Source organism: Salmo salar, chromosome 06 (genome assembly GCF_965601325.2).
Source record: "Salmo salar chromosome 06, fSalSal1, whole genome shotgun sequence".
Lineage (NCBI taxonomy): Eukaryota > Metazoa > Chordata > Actinopteri > Salmoniformes > Salmonidae > Salmo > Salmo salar.
Window position 1 is genome coordinate 94,020,241 of NC_138296.1, and position 19,760 is coordinate 94,040,000.

Consider the following 19,760-nt stretch of genomic DNA (forward strand, 5'->3'; position numbering starts at 1 on the left):
CCAGTGTAATGTTAGCTATGTCCTTACTGCCAGTGTAATTTAGTTCTGTCCTTACTGCCAGTGTAATGTTAGTTCTGTCCTTACTGCCAGTGTAATTTAGTTCTGTCCTTACTGCCAGTGTAATTTAGTTATGTCCTTACTGCCAGTGTAATGTTAGTTCTGTCCTTACAGCCAGTGTAATGTTAGTTATGTCCTTACTGCCAGTGTAATGTTAGTTCTGTCCTTACTGCCAGTGTAATGTTAGTTATGTCCTTACTGCCAGTGTAATGTTAGTTCTGTCCTTACTGCCAGTGTAATGTTAGTTCTGTCCTTACTGCCAGTGTAATGTTAGTTCTGTCCTTACTGCCAGTGTAATGTTAGTTCTGTCCTTACTGCCAGTGTAATGTTAGTTATGTCCTTACTGCCAGTGTAATGTTAGTTATGTCCTTACTGCCAGTGTAATGTTAGTTCTGTCCTTACTGCCAGTGTAATGTTAGTTATGTCCTTACTGCCAGTGTAATGTTAGTTCTGTCCTTACTGCCAGTGTAATGTTAGTTCTGTCCTTACTGCCAGTGTAATGTTAGTTCTGTCCTTACTGCCAGTGTAATGTTAGTTCTGTCCTTACTGCCAGTGTAATGTTAGTTATGTCTTTACTGCCAGTGTAATGTTAGTTATGTCCTTACTGCCAGTGTAATGTTAGTTCTGTCCTTACTGCCAGTGTAATGTTAGTTTGTCCTTACTGCCAGTGTAATGTTAGTTCTGTCCTTACTGCCAGTGTAATGTTAGTTCTGTCCTTACTGCCAGTGTAATGTTAGTTCTGTCCTTACTGCCAGTGTAATGTTAGTTATGTCCTTACTGCCAGTGTAATGTTAGTTATGTCCTTACTGCCAGTGTAATGTTAGTTCTGTCCTTACTGCCAGTGTAATGTTAGTTTGTCCTTACTGCCAGTGTAATGTTAGTTCTGTCCTTACTGCCAGTGTAATGTTAGTTATGTCCTTACTGCCAGTGTAATGTTAGTTATGTCCTTACTGCTAGTGTAATGTTAGTTCTGTCCTTACTGCCAGTGTAATGTTAGTTATGTCCTTACTGCCAGTGTAATGTTAGTTATGTCCTTACTGCCAGTGTAATGTTAGTTATGTCCTTACTGCCAGTGTAATGTTAGTTCTGTCCTTACTGCCAGTGTAATGTTAGTTATGTCCTTACTGCCAGTGTAATGTTAGTTATGTCCTTACTGCCAGTGTAATGTTAGTTCTGTCCTTACTGCCAGTGTAATGTTAGTTATGTCCTTACTGCCAGTGTAATGTTAGTTCTGTCCTTACTGCCAGTGTAATGTTAGTTCTGTCCTTACTGCCAGTGTAATGTTAGTTCTGTCCTTACTGCCAGTGTAATGTTAGTTCTGTCCTTACTGCCAGTGTAATGTTAGTTCTGTCCTTACTGCCAGTGTAATGTTAGTTCTGTCCTTACTGCCAGTGTAATGTTAGTTCTGTCCTTACTGCCAGTGTAATGTTAGTTCTGTCCTTACTGCCAGTGTAATGTTAGTTATGTCTTTACTGCTAGTGTAATGTTAGTTATGTCCTTACTGCCAGTGTAATGTTAGTTATGTCCTTACTGCCAGTGTGATGCTAGTTATGTCCTTACTGCCAGTGTAATGTTAGTTATGTCCTTACTGCCAGTGTAATGTTAGTTATGTCCTTACTGCCAGTGTAATGTTAGTTCTGTCCTTACTGCCAGTGTAATGTTAGTTCTGTCCTTACTGCCAGTGTAATGTTAGTTCTGTCCTTACTGCCAGTGTAATGTTAGTTCTGTCCTTACTGCCAGTGTAATGTTAGTTATGTCCTTACTGCCAGTGTAATGTTAGTTATGTCCTTACTGCCAGTGTAATGTTAGTTATGTCCTTACTGCCAGTGTAATGTTAGTTATGTCCTTACTGCCAGTGTAATGTTAGTTCTGTCCTTACTGCCAGTGTAATGTTAGTTATGTCCTTACTGCCAGTGTAATGTTAGTTCTGTCCTTACTGCCAGAGTTCTGTCCTTACTGCCAGTGTAATGTTAGTTCTGTCCTTACTGCCAGTGTAATGTTAGTTCTGTCCTTACTGCCAGTGTAATGTTAGTTCTGTCCTTACTGCCAGTGTAATGTTAGTTCTGTCCTTACTGCCAGTGTAATGTTAGTTATGCCCTTACTGCCAGTGTAATGTTAGTTCTGTCCTTACTGCCAGTGTAATGTTAGTTATGTCCTTACTGCCAGTGTAATGTTAGTTCTGTCCTTACTGCCAGTGTAATGTTAGTTATGTCCTTACTGCCAGTGTAATGTTAGTTCTGTCCTTACTGCCAGTGTAATGTTAGTTCTGTCCTTACTGCCAGTGTAATGTTAGTTCTGTCCTTACTGCCAGTGTAATGTTAGTTCTGTCCTTACTGCCAGTGTAATGTTAGTTCTGTCCTTACTGCCAGTGTAATGTTAGTTCTGTCCTTACTGCCAGTGTAATGTTAGTTATGTCCTTACTGCCAGTGTAATGTTAGTTATGTCCTTACTGCCAGTGTAATGTTAGTTATGTCCTTACTGCCAGTGTAATGTTAGTTCTGTCCTTACTGCCAGTGTAATGTTAGTTCTGTCCTTACTGCCAGTGTAATGTTAGTTATGTCCTTACTGCCAGTGTAATGTTAGTTATGTCCTTACTGCCAGTGTAATTTAGTTTGTCCTTACTGCCAGTGTAATTTAGTTCTGTCCTTACTGCCAGTGTAATGTTAGTTCTGTCCTTACTGCCAGTGTAATGTTAGTTCTGTCCTTACTGCCAGTGTAATGTTAGTTACTGTCCTTACTGCCAGTGTAATGTTAGTTTGTCCTTACTGCCAGTGTAATGTTAGTTCTGTCCTTACTGCCAGTGTAATGTTAGTTATGTCCTTACTGCCAGTGTAATGTTAGTTCTGTCCTTACTGCCAGTGTAATGTTAGTTCTGTCCTTACTGCCAGTGTAATGTTAGTTATGTCCTTACTGCCAGTGTAATGTTAGTTCTGTCCTTACTGCCAGTGTAATGTTAGTTATGTCCTTACTGCCAGTGTAATGTTAGTTCTGTCCTTACTGCCAGTGTAATGTTAGTTCTGTCCTTACTGCCAGTGTAATGTTAGTTATGTCCTTACTGCCAGTGTAATGTTAGTTATGTCCTTACTGCCAGTGTAATGTTAGTTATGTCCTTACTGCCAGTGTAATGTTAGTTCTGTCCTTACTGCCAGTGTAATGTTAGTTCTGTCCTTACTGCCAGTGTAATGTTAGTTCTGTCCTTACTGCCAGTGTAATGTTAGTTCTGTCCTTACTGCCAGTGTAATGTTAGTTATGTCCTTACTGCCAGTGTAATGTTAGTTATGTCCTTACTGCCAGTGTAATGTTAGTTCTGTCCTTACTGCCAGTGTAATGTTAGTTATGTCCTTACTGCCAGTGTAATGTTAGTTATGTCCTTACTGCTAGTGTAATGTTAGTTCTGTCCTTACTGCCAGTGTAATGTTAGTTCTGTCCTTACTGCCAGTGTAATGTTAGTTATGTCCTTACTGCCAGTGTAATGTTAGTTCTGTCCTTACTGCCAGTGTAATGTTAGTTATGTCCTTACTGCTAGTGTAATGTTAGTTATGTCCTTACTGCCAGTGTAATGTTAGTTATGTCCTTACTGCCAGTGTGATGCTAGTTATGTCCTTACTGCCAGTGTAATGTTAGTTATGTCCTTACTGCTAGTGTAATGTTAGTTCTGTCCTTACTGCCAGTGTAATGTTAGTTATGTCCTTACCGCCAGTGTAATGTTAGTTCTGTCCTTACTGCCAGAGTTCTGTCCTTACTGCCAGTGTAATGTTAGTTCTGTCCTTACTGCCAGTGTAATGTTAGTTCTGTCCTTACTGCCAGTGTAATGTTAGTTCTGTCCTTACTGCCAGTGTAATGTTAGTTCTGTCCTTACTGCCAGTGTAATGTTAGTTATGCCCTTACTGCTAGTGTAATGTTAGTTATGTCTTTACTGCTAGTGTAATGTTAGTTATGTCCTTACTGCCAGTGTAATGTTAGTTATGTCCTTACTGCCAGTGTAATGTTAGTTATGTCCTTACTGCCAGTGTAATGTTAGTTCTGTCCTTACTGCCAGTGTAATGTTAGTTCTGTCCTTACTGCCAGTGTAATGTTAATTATGTCCTTACTGCCAGTGTAATGTTAGTTCTGTCCTTACTGCCAGTGTAATGTTAGTTATGTCCTTACTGCCAGTGTAATGTTAGTTATGTCCTTACTGCCAGTGTAATGTTAGTTATGTCTTTACTGCTAGTGTAATGTTAGTTATGTCCTTACTGCCAGTGTAATGTTAGTTCTGTCCTTACTGCCAGTGTAATGTTAGTTATGTCCTTACTGCCAGTGTAATTTAGTTCTGTCCTTACTGCCAGTGTAATGTTAGTTCTGTCCTTACTGCCAGTGTAATTTAGTTCTGTCCTTACTGCCAGTGTAATGTTAGTTCTGTCCTTACTGCCAGTGTAATGTTAGTTATGTCCTTACTGCCAGTGTAATGTTAGTTATGTCCTTACTGCCAGTGTAATGTTAGTTATGTCCTTACTGCCAGTGTGATGCTAGTTATGTCCTTACTGCCAGTGTAATGTTAGTTATGTCCTTACTGCTAGTGTAATGTTAGTTCTGTCCTTACTGCCAGTGTAATGTTAGTTATGTCCTTACCGCCAGTGTAATGTTAGTTCTGTCCTTACTGCCAGTGTAATGTTAGTTCTGTCCTTACTGCCAGTGTAATGTTAGTTCTGTCCTTACTGCCAGTGTAATGTTAGTTCTGTCCTTACTGCCAGTGTAATGTTAGTTATGTCCTTACTGCCAGTGTAATGTTAGTTATGTCCTTACTGCCAGTGTAATGTTAGTTATGTCCTTACTGCCAGTGTAATGTTAGTTATGTCCTTACTGCCAGTGTAATGTTAGTTATGTCCTTACTGCCAGTGTAATGTTAGTTATGTCCTTACTGCCAGTGTAATGTTAGTTCTGTCCTTACTGCCAGTGTAATGTTAGTTCTGTCCTTACTGCCAGTGTAATGTTAGTTCTGTCCTTACTGCCAGTGTAATGTTAGTTCTGTCCTTACTGCCAGTGTAATGTTAGTTCTGTCCTTACTGCCAGTGTAATGTTAGTTATGTCCTTACTGCCAGTGTAATGTTAGTTATGTCTTTACTGCTAGTGTAATGTTAGTTATGTCCTTACTGCCAGTGTAATGTTAGTTCTGTCCTTACTGCCAGAGTTCTGTCCTTACTGCCAGTGTAATGTTAGTTCTGTCCTTACTGCCAGTGTAATGTTAGTTCTGTCCTTACTGCCAGTGTAATGTTAGTTCTGTCCTTACTGCCAGTGTAATGTTAGTTATGTCCTTACTGCTAGTGTAATGTTAGTTATGTCTTTACTGCTAGTGTAATGTTAGTTATGTCCTTACTGCCAGTGTAATGTTAGTTATGTCCTTACTGCCAGTGTAATGTTAGTTATGTCCTTACTGCCAGTGTAATGTTAGTTCTGTCCTTACTGCCAGTGTAATGTTAGTTCTGTCCTTACTGCCAGTGTAATGTTAATTATGTCCTTACTGCCAGTGTAATGTTAGTTCTGTCCTTACTGCCAGTGTAATGTTAGTTATGTCCTTACTGCCAGTGTAATGTTAGTTATGTCCTTACTGCTAGTGTAATGTTCGTTATGTCTTTACTGCTAGTGTAATGTTTGTTATGTCCTTACTGCCAGTGTAATGTTAGTTCTGTCCTTACTGCCAGTGTAATGTTAGTTATGTCCTTACTGCCAGTGTAATGTTAGTTCTGTCCTTACTGCCAGTGTAATGTTAGTTATGTCCTTACTGCCAGTGTAATGTTAGTTCCCTCCTTACTGCCAGTGTAATGTTAGTTCTGTCCTTACTGCCAGAGTTCTGTCCTTACTGCCAGTGTAATGTTAGTTATGCCCTTACTGCCAGTGTAATCTTAGTTCTGTCCTTACTGCCAGTGTAATGTTAGTTCTTCCCTTACTGCCAGTGTAAGGTTTGTTTTGTCCTTACTGCCAGTGTAATGTTAGCTATGTCCTTACTGCCAGTGTAATGTTAGTTATGTCCTTACTGCCAGTGTAATTTTAGCTATGTCCTTACTGCCAGTGTAATGTTAGTTATGTCCTTACTGCCAGTGTAATGTTAGTTATGTCCTTACTGCCAGTGTAATGTTAGTTATGTCTTTACTGCTAGTGTAATGTTAGTTATGGCCTTACTGCCAGTGTAATGTTAGTTATGTCCTTACTGCCAGTGTGATGATAGTTATGTCCTTACTGCCAGTGTAATGTTAGCTATGTCCTTACTGCTAGTGTAATGTTAGTTATGTCCTTACTGCCAGTGTAATGTTAGTTATGTCCTTACTGCTAGTGTAATGTTAGTTATGTCCTTACTGCCAGTGTAATGTTAGTTCTGTCCTTACTGCCAGTGTAATGTTAGTTCTGTCCTTACTGCCAGTGTAATGTTAGTTCTGTCCTTACTGCCAGTGTAATGTTAGTTATGTCCTTACTGCCAGTGTAATGTTAGTTATGTCCTTACTGCCAGTGTAATGTTAGTTCTGTCCTTACTGCCAGTGTAATGTTAGTTCTGTCCTTACTGCCAGTGTAATGTTAGTTATGTCCTTACTGCCAGTGTAATGTTAGTTATGTCCTTACTGCCAGTGTAATGTTAGTTCTGTCCTTACTGCCAGTGTAATGTTAGTTATGTCCTTACTGCCAGTGTAATGTTAGTTCTGTCCTTACTGCCAGTGTAATTTAGTTCTGTCCTTACTGCCAGTGTAATGTTAGTTCTGTCCTTACTGCCAGTGTAATTTAGTTCTGTCCTTACTGCCAGTGTAATTTAGTTATGTCCTTACTGCCAGTGTAATGTTAGTTCTGTCCTTACAGCCAGTGTAATGTTAGTTCTGTCCTTACTGCCAGTGTAATGTTAGTTCTGTCCTTACTGCCAGTGTAATGTTAGTTATGTCCTTACTGCCAGTGTAATGTTAGTTATGTCCTTACTGCCAGTGTAATGTTAGTTCTGTCCTTACTGCCAGTGTAATGTTAGTTCTGTCCTTACTGCCAGTGTAATGTTAGTTCTGTCCTTACTGCCAGTGTAATGTTAGTTATGTCCTTACTGCCAGTGTAATGTTAGTTCTGTCCTTACTGCCAGTGTAATGTTAGTTATGTCCTTACTGCCAGTGTAATGTTAGTTCTGTCCTTACTGCCAGTGTAATGTTAGTTATGTCCTTACTGCCAGTGTAATGTTAGTTATGTCCTTACTGCCAGTGTAATGTTAGTTCTGTCCTTACTGCCAGTGTAATGTTAGTTCTGCCCTTACTGCCAATGTAAGGTTAGTTTTGTCCTTACTGCCAGTGTAATGTTAGCTATGTCCTTACTGCCAGTGTAATGTTAGTTATGTCCTTACTGCCAGTGTAATGTTAGTTCTGTCCTTACTGCCAGTGTAATGTTAGTTATGTCCTTACTGCCAGTGTAATGTTAGTTCTGTCCTTACTGCCAGTGTAATGTTAGTTATGTCTTTACTGCTAGTGTAATGTTAGTTATGTCCTTACTGCCAGTGTAATGTTAGTTATGTCCTTACTGCCAGTGTGATGCTAGTTATGTCCTTACTGCCAGTGTAATGTTAGTTATGTCCTTACTGCTAGTGTAATGTTAGTTCTGTCCTTACTGCCAGTGTAATGTTAGTTATGTCCTTACCGCCAGTGTAATGTTAGTTCTGTCCTTACTGCCAGAGTTCTGTCCTTACTGCCAGTGTAATGTTAGTTCTGTCCTTACTGCCAGTGTAATGTTAGTTCTGTCCTTACTGCCAGTGTAATGTTAGTTCTGTCCTTACTGCCAGTGTAATGTTAGTTATGTCCTTACTGCTAGTGTAATGTTAGTTATGTCTTTACTGCTAGTGTAATGTTAGTTATGTCCTTACTGCCAGTGTAATGTTAGTTATGTCCTTACTGCCAGTGTAATGTTAGTTATGTCCTTACTGCCAGTGTAATGTTAGTTCTGTCCTTACTGCCAGTGTAATGTTAGTTCTGTCCTTACTGCCAGTGTAATGTTAGTTCTGTCCTTACTGCCAGTGTAATGTTAGTTATGTCCTTACTGCCAGTGTAATGTTAGTTATGTCCTTACTGCCACTGTAATGTTAGTTATGACCTTACTGCCAGTGTAATGTTAGTTATGTCCTTACTGCCAGTGTAATGTTAGTTATGTCCTTACTGCTAGTGTAATGTTAGTTCTGTCCTTACTGCCAGTGTAATGTTAGTTGTGTCCTTACTGCCAGTGTAATGTTAGTTAAAGTTTGCATGGTTTCATTGGGGTGTTTTTCCCTGACAGAGTTGTTACTGTTTCATATGGGTTATTGTTTGTTATGTTCAATAATTAACAGGTACTATACACATAAACACAGCAAATAAAGAAACGTCCTTTTTTCAGAACCCTGTCTTTCAAAGATAATTCGTAAAAATCAAAATAACTTCACAGATCTTCATTGTAAAGGGTTTAAACACTGTTTCCCATGTTCAATGAACCATAAGAAATTACTGAACATGCACCTGTGGAACAGTCATTAAGACACTAACAGCTTACAGACGGTAGGCAATTAAGGTCACAGTTATAAAAACTTAGGACACTAAAGAGGCCTTTCTACTGACTCTGAAAAACACCAAAAGAAAGATGCCCAGGGTCCCTGCTCATCTGGGTGAACGTGCCTTAGGCATGCTGCAAGGAGGCATGAGGACTGCAGATGTGTCCAGGGCAATAAATTGCAATGTCCGTACTGCGAGACACCTAAGACAGCGCTACAGGGAGACAGGATGGACAGCTGATCGTCCTCGCAGTGGCAGACCACGTGTAACTACACCTGCACAGGATCGGTACATCCGAACATCCCACCTGCGGGACAGGTACAGGATGGCAACAACAACTGCCCGAGTTACACCAGGAACGCACAATCCCTCCATCAGTGCTCTGACTGTCCGCAATTGGCTGACAGAGGCTGGACTGAGGCTGTCCCCATATCAGTAGATCAGATCTGTGAATCAACTTTTAAAGTGAGTCAGAACCGTATCTGTTATTACATACTACACAGCATAGTGTTGTTACTAGATACAGTGCATTTCGAAATTATTCAGACCCCTTTGACTTATTCCAAATTATGTTCCGTTACAGCCTTATTCTAAAATCTACACACAATACCCCATAATGACAAAGCAAAAACTTGTTATTAGAATGTACAGTACCAGTCAAAAGTTTGGACATATCTACTCATTCAAGGGTTTTTCTTTATTTGTTACTATTTTCTACATTGTAGACCAAAGGACAGATTTCCACCAGTCTAATGTCCATTGCTCGTGTTTCTTGGCCCAAGCAAGTCTCTTCTTCTTATTGGTGTCCTTTAGTAGTGGTTTATTTGCAGCAATTCGAACATGAAGGCCTGATTTCACACAGTCTCCTCTGAACAATTGATGTTGAGATGTGTCTGTTACTTGAACTCTGGGAAGCATTTATTTGGGCTGCAATTTTGAGGCTGGTAACTCTAATGAACTTATCCTCTGCAGCAGAGGTAACTCTGGGTCTTCCTTTCCTGTGGCGGTCCTCATGAGAGCCAGTTTCATCATAGTGCCTGATGTTTTTTTGCGACTGCACTTAAAGAAACTTTAAAAGTTCTTGACATTTTCCGGTTTGACTTAAAATAATGATGGACTGACATTTTTCTTTGCTTATTTGAGCTGTTCTGGCCATAATATAGACTTGGTCTTCTACCAAATAGGGCTATCTTCTGTATACACCCCTACCTTGTCACAACACAACTGATTGGCTCAAACGCATTATGGAAAGAAATTCCACAAATTAACTTTTAACAAGACACACCTATTAATTGAAATGCATTCCAGGTGACTACCTCATGAATCTTGTTGAGAGAAGGCCAAGAGTGTGCAAAGCTGTCATCAAGGCAAAGGGTGGCTACTTTGAAGAATCTGAAATATAAAATATATTTTGATTTCTTTAACACTTTTTTTGGTTACTACATGATTCCATATGTGCTATTTCATAGTTTTGATGTCTTCACTATTATTCTACAATGTAGAAAATAGTAACAAATAAAGAAAAAACCCTTGAATGAGTAAGTGTGTCCAAACAGCCTGATTTTTTTTTGGTGAGTTGAAACGATGCTCAATTAGTATCAAGGGACCTAACCTGTGGCAGGAAAACATTCCCACACCATTACACCACCAGCCTGTACCGTTGACATCAGGCAGGATGGGGCCATGGACTCATGCTGCTTACACCAAATCCTGACTCTGACATCAGCATGACGCAACAGGAACTGGGATTCGTTGGACCAGGGAATGTTTTTCCACTCCTCAGTTGTCCAGTGTTGGTGATGGCGTGCCCACTGGAGACGCTTCTTGTTTTTAGCTGATAGGAGTGGAACCCGGTGTGGTCGTCTGCTGCAATAACCCATCCGTGAGAAGTACAGAAGAGTTGTGCGTTCTGAGATTCCGTTCTGTACACCACTGTTATACCGCAACGTTATTGGTCTGTTTGTGGCCAACTTGTTAGCTTGCACAATTCTTCTCCTTCTCCTTCGACCTCTAGTCAACGAGCAGTTTTCAACTACAGGACTGAAGCTGACTGGATGTTTTTGTTTGTTTGTAAACCTTAGATACTGTTGTGGGTGAAAAGCTCAGGAGGCCGGCTGTTTCTGAGATACTAGAACCGGCGCGCGAGGGTACCGACGATCATACCACGCTCAAAGTCGCTTAGGACACTTGTAACGTTCAATCCAACAGTAACTGAATGCCTCGATGCCTGTCTGTCTGCCTGCTTTATATAGCAAGCCACGGCCACGTGACTCATAGTCTGTAGGAGCGATCCATACCTAACAAACTGAGTGTTTGTTCAAACGCTACTCCATACCTGCTTCAAGGTTTGACTAAATGTATCTCTTATGAGAAACTGTCATGGTAACTGTGCATCTGTCCCCATATACTCTCTCCCCCTCTCTCTCTCCCCCTCTCTCTCTCTCGGTCTCTCTCCACCTCTCTCTCTCAGTCTCTCTCCCCCTCTCTCTCTCGGTCTCTCTCCCCCTCTCTCTCTCAGTCTCTCTCCCTCTCTCTCTCTCAGTCTCTCTCTCTCTCTCTCTCTCTCTCTCTCTCTCTATCTCTCTCTCTCCGTCACTCCCTCTCCTCCTCTCTCTCCCTCTCCTCCTCTCTCTCTCTCGGTCTCTCTCCCCCCCCCCCTCTCTCTCTCTCTCTCTCGCTCTCTCTCTCCCCATCACTCCCTCTCCTCCTCTCTCTCCCTCTCCTCCTCTCGCTCCCTCTCTCGCTCGGTCTCTCCCCCTCTCCCCCTCTCTTCGCTCGGTCTCTCTCCCCCTCTGTCTCTCTCCCCCCTCACTCCCTCTCCTCCTCTCCCTCGCTCTCCTCAGGTATGATATCAGTGTGACGTTGTCCTCTTCTTTCCCCCCCTGCCTCCCGCCCCCCCCTCTCTCTCTCCCTCCTTTTCTCTCCCTCTCCCCAGGTATGATGACAGTATGACGTTGTCCTCTTCTCTGCCCTGATAATGTATGAGGTGATGCAGGGAGACACTACCACCCTGTCCTGGAGGTTACCCAGCCCCGGCCACAACGACGGCCCACAACAGAGCCCCTTCAGCGGGGATGGAGGACCTACTAAGATCCTTAAAGTTTGTTTCTCCACCAACAACACCCTGGGGAAGAACTTCAAGCTGGTCAAGTGTGACAGCTCCTGGCAGATCAGGGTGAGGGATTGTCTAGATATTGAGACTGCATTCCAAACGGCAATTCATTCCCTATATAATGCACTACTTTTTGAGAAGTTCCCCACTACAGGGAATAGGGTGCTATTTGGAACGCTTCCTGAATGTTTATCTTAATATATTATTATTGTATTTATTTATATTTGTAACAAGACATATCATTTTATTTATTGTGAATTCTGTTTCAATATGCGCACAGAAGTTACTTAGTTATTTAGTTGTAACATTGTAAGAATACATTACTTTAAACCAACTATATAGCTTCGCAAACTAGACACCCAAATTCAAGCTGTGACTGACTCCGTACTGATCTCTCTCCTCCAGGCTATAGTGCAGTCTGTCCTGACCAGTGGCAGGCTGGGCCCTAACATCCAGTATAAAGGCTGCTATGGTCTGCTACTGAAGCACCTCAAGTCAGACGAGCTCCACTGGCTCCATCCAGACCTGACCGTGGGGGAGGTGGAGCAACTCTATGAGAGTCACCACGTGGAGGCAGAGTGGAGGTGAGAGGAGGGTGGAGGAGGAGGAGGAGGAGGTGGGGGAGAGAGGAGGGTGTAGGAGGAGGTGGGGGAGAGAGGAGGGTGGAGGAGGAGGTGGGGGAGAGAGGAGGGTGGAGGAGGTGGGGTTGAGAGGAGGGTGTAGGAGGTGGGGTTGAGAGGAGTGTGTAGGAGGTGGGGGTGAGAGGAGGGTGGAGGAGGTGGGGGTGAGAGGAGGGTGGAGGAGGTGGGGGTGAGAGGAGGGTGTAGGAGGAGGTGGGGGAGAGAGGAGGGTGGAGGAGGTGGGGATGAGAGGAAGGTGTAGGAGGTGGAGTTGAGAGGAGTGTGTAGGAGGTGGGGGGTGAGAGGAGGGGTGGAGGAGGTGGGGGGTGAAAGGAGGGTGGAGGAGGTGGGGGGTGAGAGGAGGGTGTAGGAGGTGGGGGTGAGAGAGGAGGGTGTAGGAGGTGGGGGGAGAGAGGAGGGTGGAGGAGGTGGGGTTGAGAGGAGGGTGTAGGAGGTGGGGATGAGAGGAGGGTGTAGGAGGAGGAGGAGGAGGGGGAGAGAGGAAGGTGGAGGAGGAGGAGGTGGGGGAGAGAGGAGGGTGGAGGTAATGGGGGTGAGAGGAGGGTGGAGGAGGAGGTGGGGTTGAGAGGAGGGTGGAGGAGGTGGGGTTGAGAGGAGGGTGTAGGAGGTGGGGGTGAGAGGAGGGTGTAGGAGGAGGAGGAGGGGGAGAGAGGAAGGTGGAGGAGGAGGAGGTGGGGGAGAGAGGAGGGTGGAGGTAATGGGGGTGAGAGGAGGGTGGAGGAGGTGGGGGTGAGAGGAGGGTGTAGGAGGTGGGGGTGAGAGGAGGGTGTAGGAGGAGGTGGGGTTGAGAGGAGGGTGTAGGAGGAGGTGGGGTTGAGAGGAGGGTGGAGGTAATGGGGGTGAGAGGAGGGTGGAGGAGGAGGTGGGGTTGAGAGGAGGGTGTAGGAGGAGGTGGGGTTGAGAGGAGGGTGGAGGAGGAGGTGGGGTTGAGAGGAGGGTGGAGGTAATGGGGGTGAGAGGAGGGTGGAGGAGGTGGAGGGTGAGAGGAGGGTGTAGGAGGTGGAGGGTGAGAGGAGGGTGTAGGAGGTGGGGGTGAGAGGAGGGTGTAGGAGGTAGGGGTGAGAAAAGGATGTGAGAGGAGGGTGTAGGAGGAGGTGGGGGAAAGAGGAGGGTGGAGGAGGTGGGGTTGAGAGGAGGGTGGAGGAGGTGGGGTTGAGAGGAGGGTGGAGGAGGTGGGGGAGAGAGGAGGGTGTAGGTAATGGGCGTGAGAGGAGGGTGGAGGAGGTGGAGGGTGAGAGGAGGGTGTAGGAGGTGGAGGGTGAGAGGAGGGTGTAGGAGGTGGGGGTGAGAGGAGGGTGTAGGAGGTGGGGGTGAGAGGAGGGTGTAGGAGGTGGGGGTGAGAGGAGGGTGTAGGAGGTGGGGGTGAGAGGAGGATGTAGGAGGTGGAGGGTGAGAGGAGGGTGTAGGAGGTGGAGGGTGAGAGGAGGGTGTAGGAGGTGGAGGGTGAGAGGAGGATGTAGGAGGTGGAGGGTGAGAGGAGGGTGTAGGAAGTGGAGGGTGAGAGGAGGGTGTAGGAGGTGGGGGTGAGAGGAGGGTGTAGGAGGTGGGGGTGAGAGGAGGATGTAGGAGGTGGTAGGGTGAGAGGAGGGTGTAGGAAGTGGAGGGTGAGAGGAGGGTGTAGGAGGTGGAGGGTGAGAGGAGGGTGTAGGAAGTGGAGGGTGAGAGGAGGGTGTAGGAGGTGGAGGGTGAGAGGAGGGTGTAGGAGGTGGAGGGTGAGAGAAAGCATGATGGGTAATATACAGAGGAGGGTGTAGGAGGTGGAGGGTGAGAGGAGGGTGTAGGAGGTGGAGGGTGAGAGGAAGCATGATGGGTAATATACAGAGCCATTTGAGACGCAAGCCAGGTTGAGCAAGAGGAAGTAGTTTATTTTATTTATTTATTTAACCTTTATTCAACTAGTCAGGAGCAATGTTCAGAAAAATATGATTGTATTGACAAATAGGGTTCTGTTTGAAGCCTTCTCCTCTAAAGCAGTGGTATGTTCATCTGTTGAAGCCTCCTGCTCTAAAGCAGTGGTCTGTTCATCTGTTGAAGCATCCTGCTCTAAAGCAGTGGTATGTTCATCTGTTGAAGCCTCCTCCTCTAAAGCAGTGGTCTGTTCATCTGTTGAAGCCTCCTGCTCTAAAGCAGTGGTCTGTTCATCTGTTGAAGCCTCCTCCTCTAAAGCAGTGGTCTGTTCATCTGTTGAAGCATCCTGCTCTAAAGCAGTGGTATGTTCATCTGTTGAAGCATCCTGCTCTAAAGCAGTGGTCTGTTCATCTGTTGAAGCATCCTGCTCTAAAGCAGTGGTATGTTCATCTGTTGAAGCCTCCTCCTCTAAAGCAGTGGTATGTTCATCTGTTGAAGCATCCTGCTCTAAAGCAGTGGTATGTTCATCTGTTGAAGCCTCCTCCTCTAAAGCAGTGGTCTGTTCATCTGTTGAAGCATCCTGCTCTAAAGCAGTGGTATGTTCATCTGTTGAAGCCTCCTGCTCTAAAGCAGTGGTATGTTCATCTGTTGAAGCCTCCTGCTCTAAAGCAGTGGTATGTTCATCTCTCCCCAGGTATGACCTGAGAGTCCGCTACATTCCAGTCAACTTCCTGGAAAAGTTTAAAGAAGACAGAACCACATTTCTGTATTTCTATCAACAGGTACAGTAGGCAGCAAACACTACTCTGACTATGTAGAGAACACATTAATACTCTGACTATGTAGAGAACACATTAATACTCTATGTAGAGTACACATTACTACTCTGACTATGGAGAGAACACATTACTACTCTATGGAGAGAACACATTAATACTCTATGGAGAGAACACATTACTACTCTATGTAGAGAACACATTAATACTCTGACTATGTAGAGAACACATTACTACTCTATGGAGAGAACACATTACTACTCTGACTATGGAGAGAACACATTACTACTCTATGGAGAGAACACATTAATACTCTATGGAGAGAACACATTAATACTCTATGGAGAGAACACATTACTACTCTATGTAGAGAACACATTAATACTCTGACTATGTAGAGAACACATTACTACTCTATGGAGAGAACACATTACTACTCTGACTATGGAGAGAACACATTAATACTCTGACTATGTAGAGAACACATTACTACTCTGACTATGGAGAGAACACATTACTACTCTGACTATGTAGAGAACACATTACTACTCTATGTAGAGAACACATTAATACTCTGACTATGTAGAGAACACATTACTACTCTGACTATGGAGAGAACACATTAATACTCTATGGAGAGAACACATTAATACTCTGACTATGGAGAGAACACATTACTACTCTATGGAGAGAATACATTACTACTCTATGTAGAGAATACATTACTACTCTATGGAGAGAACACATTACTACTCTGACTATGTAGAGAACACATTACTACTCTATGGAGAGAACACATTACTACTCTATGGAGAGAACACATTACTACTCTATGTAGAGAACACATTACTACTCTATGGAGAGAACACATTAATACTCTATGGAGAGAACACATTACTACTCTATGTAGAGAACACATTAATACTCTGACTATGTAGAGAACACATTACTACTCTATGGAGAGAATACATTACTACTCTATGTAGAGAACACATTACTACTCTATGGAGAGAACACATTACTACTCTATGGAGAGAACACATCAATACTCTGACTATGGAGAGAACACATTAATACTCTATGGAGAGAACACATTACTACTCTGACTATGGAGAGAACACATTAATACTCTATGGAGAGAACACATTAATACTCTATGGAGAGAACACATCAATACTCTGACTATGGAGAGAACACATTAATACTCTATGGAGAGAACACATTACTACTCTGACTATGGAGAGAACACATTACTACTCTCACTATGGAGAGAACACATTAATACTCTATGTAGAGAACACATTACTACTCTATGTAGAGAACACATTACTACTCTATGGAGAGAACACATTACTACTCTATGGAGAGAACACATCAATACTCTGACTATGGAGAGAACACATTAATACTCTATGGAGAGAACACATTACTACTCTGACTATGGAGAGAACACATTAATACTCTATGGAGAGAACACATTAATACTCTATGGAGAGAACACATCAATACTCTGACTATGGAGAGAACACATTAATACTCTATGGAGAGAACACATTACTACTCTGACTATGGAGAGAACACATTACTACTCTCACTATGGAGAGAACACATTAATACTCTATGGAGAGAACACATTAATACTCTATGGAGAGAACACATTAATACTCTATGGAGAGAACACATTACTACTCTATGGAGAGAACACATTACTACTCTATGGAGAGAACTCATTACTACTCTATGGAGAGAACTCATTACTACTCTATGGAGAGAACACATTACTACTCTATGGAGAGAACTCATTACTACTCTATGGAGAGAACACATTACTACTCTATGTAGAGAACACATTACTACTCTATGGAGAGAACTCATTACTACTCTATGGAGAGAACTCATTACTACTCTATGGAGAGAACTCATTACTACTCTCACTATGGAGAGAACACATTACTACTCTATGGAGAGAACACATTACTACTCTTTGGAGAGAACACATTACTACTCTATGGAGAGAACACATTACTACTCTTTGGAGAGAACACATTACTACTCTATGGAGAGAACACATTAATACTCTATGGAGAGAACACATTAATACTCTATGGAGAGAACACATTACTACTCTATGGAGAGAACACATTACTATCCTTATAGGACACATCACTGCACTCCGTACTCCTCTGTAAACTGGTCATCTCTTTATGCCCGTCGCAAGACCCACTGGTTGATAAAACCCTCTTCGGCCTCACTCCCCCCATATGAGATATGTACTGCAGCCCTCATCCTCCACATACAACACCCAGTCACATTCTGTTGAAGGTCCCCAAAGCACACACATCCCTGGGTCGCTGGTCTTTTCAGTTTGCTGCAGCTAGCGACTGGAACGAGCTGCAACAAACACTCAAACTGCACAGTTTTACCTCCATCTCCTCATTCAAAGACTCAATCCTGGACACTCTTACTGACAGTTGTGGCTGCTTTGCGTGATGTATTGTTGTCTCTACCTTCTTGCCCTTTGTGCTGTTGTCTCTGCCCAATAATGTTTGTACCATGTTTTGTGCTGCTACCATGTTGTGTTGCTACCATGTTGTTGTTATGTTGTGTTGCTACCATGTTGTTGTCATGTGTTGCTGCCTTGCTATGTTGTTGTCTTAGGTCTCTCTTTATGTAGTGTTGTGTTGTGTTGTCTCTCTTGTCGTGATGTGTGTTTTGTCCTGTATTTATATATATACTTTTTTAAATCCCAGCCCCCGTCCCCGCAGGAGGCCTTTTGCCTTTTGGTAGGCCGTTATTGTAAATAAGAATTTGTTCTTAACTGACTTGCCTAGTAAAATAAAGGTTCAATAAATATATAAAAATTACTACTCTGACTATGTAGAGAACACATTAATTCTTTCCAGAACTTCATCATTCAAGATAACTCGCTGATGTCTGGTGCTTGTGTGGACACTGTAGATGCGTAGTGACTACATACAGCTAAGAATGAACGTGTTCTCTCGGTATTTACCTGTGTTAGGTGCGTAGTGACTACATGCAGTACCATGCCAGTAAAGTCAGTGATGGAATGGCCCTACAGCTGGGATGTCTGGAGATTAGGTGAGGTTGGGATTTCCCTTTTGGATATTCTATCGTCAATATGTAGACATCGTCAACATCACAGTTGGCTTTGTCCGTAGAGCTTCGTTATTGCATGTCATGTTGTGCTGTCTCTACTGCTTCGCCTTCAGGAGGTTTTATAAAGACATGAATGCTAAAGGTCTGGAGAAAAAGTCCAACTTTGAAGTGTTAGAGTAAGTATGTACATTCTTCCGTGTTTTTTTTCTTCTCCCCCTTACTAACCTTCACTTCTATGACTTTAAAAAAAAATCACATTTGTTTGATTGATTGTTTGATTCTAACTGGTCTCTCCAATGAAGGAAGGATGTGGGGCTGAACCTGTTCTTCCCACAAGAGCTCATTGACAGCATGAAGGTACATTTATACATTTTTTGATATCCACATGATCGTTTAAAATATTATTGGAAGTTTCTACGAGCATAAATTAAGTTGTAAGTGAGCCTACTTCACCTTTACGTCAACAAGGATAATTTCTGATAATTTCTATGCTAGCAGTGTTGTTTACCCTCCTCAAAAATGTATTTGTCTACCATGTGACGTCATAGTAAAATAGGGTTATGAAAGTGTTATCCAATGTTGCTGTGGTCTGTCCCAGTCTCGTCATCTTCGTAAGATGATCCAGCAGACGTTCCAGCAGTACGCTACTCTGAAGGAGGATGAGTGTATGGTTAGCTTCTTCCAGACGCTCACAGACTTCATCACCATCGGTGAAGAGGTCTACCCTTGTGAACTGGTGGTGAGTGTTGCTGCTGGCTTTACAGACAACAAGGATGCACTGCAAACACCTGACCTCAAATGCACTGCAAACACCTGACCTCAAATGCACTGCAAACACCTGACCTCAAATGCACTGCAAATACCTGACCTCAAATGCACTGCAAACACCTGACCTCAAATGCACTGCAAATACCTGACCTCAAATACACAGCAAATACCTGACCTCAAATGCATTGCAAATACCTGACCTCAAATGCACTGCAAATACCTGACCTCAAATGCACTGCAAATACCCAAGTGTGGACTTTCCTAATTAGTTCGTAACTGCTGACGTTTTTTAGTGGGGTTAGAAGAATCTACAATTACAGTCTGAAGTTTGTCAAGAAATTAAAGTTAACTTGCAACCCCACTGTTTGTCCACAGCAAGGCTGGAGTCTGTCAGTAGAGCTGGTGATAGGAGCCAGGGGCATTCGCCAACGCACCCATAAAGACTCAGCGGTAAGCAGGATGTTAACTGTATACATGGCATTCGCCAACTCACCCCGAAAGATTCAGTGGTAAGCAGGGTGTTAACTGTTTACAGGGCATTCGGAAAGTATTCAGACCCCTTGAGTTTTTCTACATTTTGTTATGTTACACTCTTATTCTAAAATAGATTAAATTGTTTTTTCCCTCATCAATCTACACACAATACCCCATAAATGTATTAAAAATAAAAAAACAGAAACATCACATTTACATTAGTATTCAGACCCTTTACTCAGTACTTTGTAATTGCACCTTTGGCAGCGATTACAGCCTCAAGTCTTCTTGGATATGATGCTACAAGCTTGGCACACCTGTATTTGGGGGAGTTTCTCCCATTCCTCTCTGCAGATCCTCTCAAACTCTGTCAGGTTGGATGGGGAGCGTTGCTGCACAGCTATTTTCAGGTCTCTCCAGAGATGTTTGATCGGGATCAAGTCCGGGCTCT

At 43.1% G+C, this 19,760-nt stretch overlaps 1 protein-coding gene across 2 annotated transcripts in view; it reads left to right on the top strand.

Annotated features, from left to right (window-relative positions):
- The window catches only part of LOC106608317 (protein-tyrosine kinase 2-beta), a 91,740-nt gene that overhangs the window by 35,753 nt on the left and 36,227 nt on the right, over positions 1-19,760 (top strand). For both annotated transcript variants that reach the window (XM_045721173.2, XM_082977087.1), the window contains exons 2-9: positions 11,509-11,748; positions 12,091-12,269; positions 14,869-14,956; positions 17,970-18,049; positions 18,181-18,243; positions 18,370-18,424; positions 18,666-18,806; positions 19,211-19,285. In XM_045721173.2, coding sequence (XP_045577129.2) covers positions 11,551-11,748; positions 12,091-12,269; positions 14,869-14,956; positions 17,970-18,049; positions 18,181-18,243; positions 18,370-18,424; positions 18,666-18,806; positions 19,211-19,285 — 879 coding nt within the window. In that variant the 5' untranslated portion in view covers positions 11,509-11,550. The remainder of the gene's footprint in view (positions 1-11,508; positions 11,749-12,090; positions 12,270-14,868; positions 14,957-17,969; positions 18,050-18,180; positions 18,244-18,369; positions 18,425-18,665; positions 18,807-19,210; positions 19,286-19,760) is intronic.